At 38.9% G+C, this 6,000-nt stretch overlaps 1 protein-coding gene across 1 annotated transcript; it reads left to right on the top strand.

Moving 5' to 3' along the window:
* LOC116065854 lies at positions 1-3,427 on the top strand (the record flags this gene model as incomplete). Its single annotated transcript, XM_036005170.1, has 4 exons — positions 1-91; positions 175-461; positions 2,869-2,980; positions 3,105-3,427. Coding segments are annotated over exons 1-4 (762 nt in total), but the record flags the coding sequence as incomplete, so codon positions are not given.
* Between the last annotated feature and the right edge of the window lie 2,573 nt (positions 3,428-6,000).

Here is a 6,000-nt window from a genome sequence, read left to right as displayed (position 1 = left end):
CGAAGAACATTGTTCATCTGCTGTCTGTTTGGCTTTAACAACTCCAGAGACATGTTGCTTTACCTGTTTTTACTTTTCTCTCCCTTTATAGGTGAGTGTTAGAACAGAGATCAATGTCTCATATAACCTGCTGTATTAACCAGATATTTCATTCAAATAATATTCTTTTTGCAGCCCTGGGTTCCATGAACAGCATAAAGCCAGAAAGTACTGAAGAACATGTTGCAGAGGGCAGAAACATCAACCTGACCTGTACATATGAGGGTGATATCTACAATATCCAGTGGTACCGACAATACCAGATATCCAGACCAGAGTTCCTGCTCTACATCACAGAGGGAGGGGTGATTAATCCAACAGGTTCTGATTTCTCAGCTTACATTGACAAGAAAGGGAAACGTGTTGATCTGGAGATCTCCTCAGCTGAAGTGTCTGACTCTGCTGTGTACTACTGTGCTCTGAGGCCCACAGTGACAGGAAACACCAAAACTCTGTACAAAAACCTTTGGAGCAAAGACAACACAATACTCCACAACATCCACTAGAGGGAGTCACACACTGTTCAGGACAATCACAAATTGTAGAGAGATATTCAACAGATGATAAAGAGGAAGGACCAATGATGTGAAGGCCCAGATCCATCAGAGTATCAATGCTCTTCCTCTCTCTCCTCCCCTCTCACTGCAGACATGAAACACTGGCTGACTAACATCCTGATTCTGACTCTCTTACTCGGTAACTATTTAAACATATTGATTGTTCTCCTTAAATCAATCATCTTTATTGATTCATCTCTTCCTCTGCATGTTCTCTTCTTCCCCATAGTGTAAAGGAAAAGACAGAGTGATCCAGCCAACAGGAGATTTCATTACTACTGAAGGAGATACAGTTACTCTTGACTGTACATTTGAGACAACTTCGACAAGTTATTCAAGAACTTTATTCTGGTACAAACAAGAAGTCAATGATTACCCAAAGTACATGTTGAAAAGTTTTTCGAACACAGCAGAAAATGCTCCAGAGTTCCAGAAAGACAGATTTGATGCTACAATCAACGAGACATCAGTTCCTCTGAAGATCCAGAAGCTTCAGCTGTCTGACTCTGCTGTGTACTACTGTGCTCTGAGGCCCGCAGTGACAGGAAACACCAAAACTCTGTACAAAAACCTTTGGAGCAAAGACAACAATATACTCCACAACGTCCACTAGAGGGAGTCACACACTGTTAAACGTTGAATGGTATGTAATGATACAGTCTAGATTCTTCGTAGAGGTGACAATAACAGAAAATGGTGCACTAAAGATGAAAAGTGTTTTATTCAACAGTAACTGATGATAATGAGGTGTTTTGGGATATTATGTTCATGAACAATTTCTATAACTGATTATAACAGCAAATACCCTGACATCCTACAGAGCTCTATTTCAACTCTGGTTAGCATCACAGAATCAGGTCATAGTTTTGTTCTCATCATTATAAAATAAGTTTCTGCTTTTCTCTTAAGGCTGATTTATTGTGGTGTACCACAGGGTTCAATTCTAGGTCCCCTCATTCTCTTTTTACATGTCTTTGGATGATATTATTTCCGTGTTCCTGACAACCTGTAATTCAACATTGAATTAAAACCCAATTTTGGCCTCTGGCAGACTGATCACATGAAGTGGTGTATGTTATCAAGACGAAAACTCGCTTTTTAGCGTGTTTATAAATGCCGTTTGGCCTCCATTGACTTACATTACCTTGCGATTGCGTGTGAATTGACGTCGTAGCGAGTAGTATGAAAGTGCGAAAATCTGTGCAGGGAGGTTGGTCGGGGTGGAGGATGGGTCAAACACAGGACTTTCACCCAGGAGACCAGCTGTTTTCTAAATTCAACCGTTTTTGGTGTTGTAGTTTATAGACGGTCCCTAAGCACTTGTATCACTACCGTGTCACTGACGGCTGCTCGTAGAAACCAAAGTTATTTCTCCAGGTTGGAAGGCAGCTTGTTTTGATCAAAATGAGCTTGTAGCTCATTGTTTACCTTACTACGGTAGGAAATATGCATCATTTGTGATTTAATAATACCATTAATACCATTAATACCATTATTGTTTTCCTAAACCCAACCGTCCGAAAAGTGATTATGCATCTTGATAACATGCCAAAATGGCATACAAATTGGCATGTCATACACACACCATTTATTGAAATCAGTCTGCAACACATCCGCTGTATACGGCGTAGAGAAAATGCAACGTGCTGTATACGGCGTGCTGTATACAGCGTGCTGTATACGGCATAGACATACCTCAAGGATACCTCAAAATGCGTACAGGTAACACTCCACTTGGCTTTAGAAAGTGGTGTGTATGTTTACGCAAAGTCATGATGTCACGTCTACCACAGGGTTCAATCCTAGGTCCCCTCATTCTCTGTTTACATGTCTTTGGATGATATTATTTTCGTTTTCCTGACAATCTGTAATTCAACATTAAAGTCCAGTAATTTTGGCCGCTGTTTTTTATCATATAAAGTGTTTCTAAAAATGATTAAGGCTGGAATTGACATTACATTTTCCTCCCGAAATTCTGTGAATCAGGTCAAATTAAACTATACTAAGATATTTAGTGATGAAATTATGTTGTTTCAACTTCTTCATCCTTCTTGTGTTTGTAAACCCTGAAAAGGTGATCCAAGCATTAAATCATCACATCTTATTTTAGGTAATTCTTGTTTTAGAAGGATCAACAACAAAATGGTACAAAATATTGCCACCAGTCTGTTAACCGGAGGACGCATAACAGAGAGGTGAAGATACAGATCTAAGAGGAGACAGAGAGACTCAGGGAGGAGTTAAGCTGTTACTGAACTATAGAAGAGAGAGGAACTTCTATATTCAACAGAGTTCAATACACAAACCATCAACATTACCTTTATTCAACATGCTGTCACTGCAGCATTGTGTGTTTTATCTGATGTTTCTCTCCATTCTAACAGGTTTGTTAAATTCTGCATTGAGGAAAACTTTTTCCTCTAACTAATTTCAATATTTTGAATTTTATGTGTTCAATTGAACCAATGAGTTTTATAAAACGCTATGAGAAATGATCTCTTCCTTTAGGTATCAGCTGTGAAGAACTCACTCCAGTCGAGACAGAAGAGAACAGTTTAGAAGGCAGCTCTGTTACTCTGTCCTACAGATACTCCAAACAAGCAACTAGTAGTGATTATTTCTTCTGGTATCGACAATATCCAGGAAAACCACCAGACTTCATCTTATTCATTTCAGGGATGAACATTACAAAAAAAGCTGAATCTCTGACATTGGACACAAGGTTCTCTACTAAACTGTCTGAAGAAAAGCATCGTGTAGATCTGCAGATCTCCTCTGCTGCATTGTCTGACTCTGCTGTGTACTACTGTGCTCTGCAGCCCACAGTGACAGGAAACACCAAAACTCTGTACAAAAACCTTTGGGGCAAAGGCAACACAATACTCCACAACATCCACCAGAGAGAGACACACACTGTTGAACTTTAAAGCAGCCATATTATGCTCACTTTCAATTTCATAATTGTATTTTAAGGTTGTACCAGAATAGGTTTACATGGTTTAATTTTCAAAAAACACCATATTGTTGTTGTACTTCACCGCTCTCTCTCACTGCTGCAGATCCTCGTTTCAGCTGGTCTCTGTTTTAGCTACAGAGTGAGACCTCTTTTCTTCTTCTTCTTCTGTACTATCTTTGATTGCACTGCACATGTGCAGTAGCTCAGATGTAGATCATGTCAGCTAGCTAGCTCCATAGACAGTAAAAGAAAGGCTGCTTCTACAACTTGGGTCAGTTACAAGGCAGGATTAGCTGGGAGACTTCTAAATGAGGGCGCACATGGAAGTAGTTATTTTGTAGATTATGGTGAACTTGTGTGTGTTGTAGCAGTGCTTTGCTATTGAGAACGAGGTAGCATGCTAGCGTTAGCATTAGCGTTAGCATGCTAACGCTACGAGCTAATGGTTGCGGTTAGCCTGCTCGTTTCGGCTTGTGACATCACAAGCCGTGCCGATTTTTGAACAGCTCACCCAGAGACTGAAGGCAGGACACATTCAGAAACTGCATCTCACTCTAAACACCATGGATGGATTTTTTTCAAAGTTTGTGTGAGTGTGGAAGCACCAGAGACACAAAATAACACCCCAAATCCCAGAAAAAGTGTTTTTTTCATAATATGGACACTTTAAGACAATTACACAACAACTCATTATCCACCAAAGGTCTTCTTTCTCTTCACTGCTGTTTTATCTTTTTACCTTTCAGCAAAAGGTTATTCTCTCAACCATGTCTAAAGGACAGTAGGTAGGTTCCATGTGTTGCACTACCTCAGTAAGCACCGTCAGAGAAACTGGCTTAAATTCCTCAAACACAGCAGAGTGCACAGGAGCAGCAAGTACAAACAATTTAGACATAAAACATTATGAATGTATGACAGTGCAGAGTCAGAGGTAATAAGTTGAGTAGCACTTGATAAAAACATGGTATAAAAAATGAATACATGAATGAATAAAAAGCATTCATGATTTGGGTATTTTAATTTATTGAAACTCTGTTGTCTGCATTTGGTGAAGATTGCTTCATTACTTGTTTAGGACTAGAAACACAAAGTTAAGGAATTGGAACTTGACGTAGGACTTCACTCGGCACATCCTTGTCTTGACTTGGGACTTCAGTGCAGTGACGTGACACTTGCAAAACAGTGACTTGGTCCCACCTCTTCCCTCAACAGATGATAAAGAGGAAGGACCAACGATGTGAAGGCCCAGATCCATCAGAGTATCAATGCTCTTCCTCTCTCTCCTCCCCTCTCACTGCAGACATGAAACACTGGCTGACTAACATCCTGATTCTGACTCTCTGGCTAGGTAACTATTTAAAATACTGATTGCTCTCTTTTAATCAATCAACTTTATTGATTCATCTCTTCCTCTGCATGTTCTCTTCTTCCCCAGAGTGTAAAGGAGAAGACAGAGTGATCCAGCCTACAGGAGATGTCATTACTACTGAAGGAGAGACAGTTACTCTTGACTGTACATTTGAGACTAGTGACCCAACTCCCACTTTGTACTGGTACAAACAAGAATTAAATGATTACCCAAAGATGCTGCTGCAACGTTTCTCTGTAAAAACTGATAATTCTAAAGAGCAAGAAAGAGTTGATGGAATAATCAAGGATAAGTCCTTTCCTCTGAAGATCCAGAAGCTTCAGCTGTCTGACTCTGCTGTGTACTACTGTGCTCTGCAGCCCACAGTGACAGGAAACACCAAAACTCTGTACAAAAACCTTTGGAGCAACGACAACACAATACTCCACAACGTCCACTAGAGGAAGTCACACACTGTTATACTTCAGGTAAATTACAAATTGTTGAGAGATCCCCAACAGATGATGAAGAGGAAGGAACCACAAGTAAACATGAATGCGACTGTCTTTATAATCTATCTTTTTAATAAATTATCTGTACACTTACAATCAGTGTTGGGCAAGTTACTTCCAAAATGTAATACATTATAGATTACTAGTTACTGTCATTTGAGAGTAATTAGTTATATTACAATATTACTGTCTCTGAATTGTAATGCGTTACACTACTTTTGAGTTACTTTTACCAAAATAACAGGGGAAGTTTGATTTGGCAGCTAGCTTGTGAATCCACTTTAATACATCATAGATTATTAATATTTTGTATAATTAATATAAATATGCAAAGTAACTAAAGCTATAAAAAATAGATAAGTAAAACGTATAATAGGCAAGTAGGAGAAAATGAAAATACTCAATTAAAAGTACGGCATTGTTGTAAAATGTTTGTTTATAGCACTTCAATAAGAAATTCATGTTGTTTAGTTTAAAACACTCTAAAGGAAATGTTCAATTATAGTGTGATTAAAACTCACTATTAACATTATTTACAGTACTTGATTTACAGCTGATTTGTGAAAAGGTAGCCCCCACAACCTTATT

This window comes from Sander lucioperca, chromosome 9 (assembly GCF_008315115.2).
Source record: "Sander lucioperca isolate FBNREF2018 chromosome 9, SLUC_FBN_1.2, whole genome shotgun sequence".
Taxonomy (NCBI): Eukaryota; Metazoa; Chordata; class Actinopteri; order Perciformes; family Percidae; genus Sander; species Sander lucioperca.
Note: the sequence above shows the minus strand (reverse complement) of the source record. Positions and strands in the feature narration are given on the sequence as shown.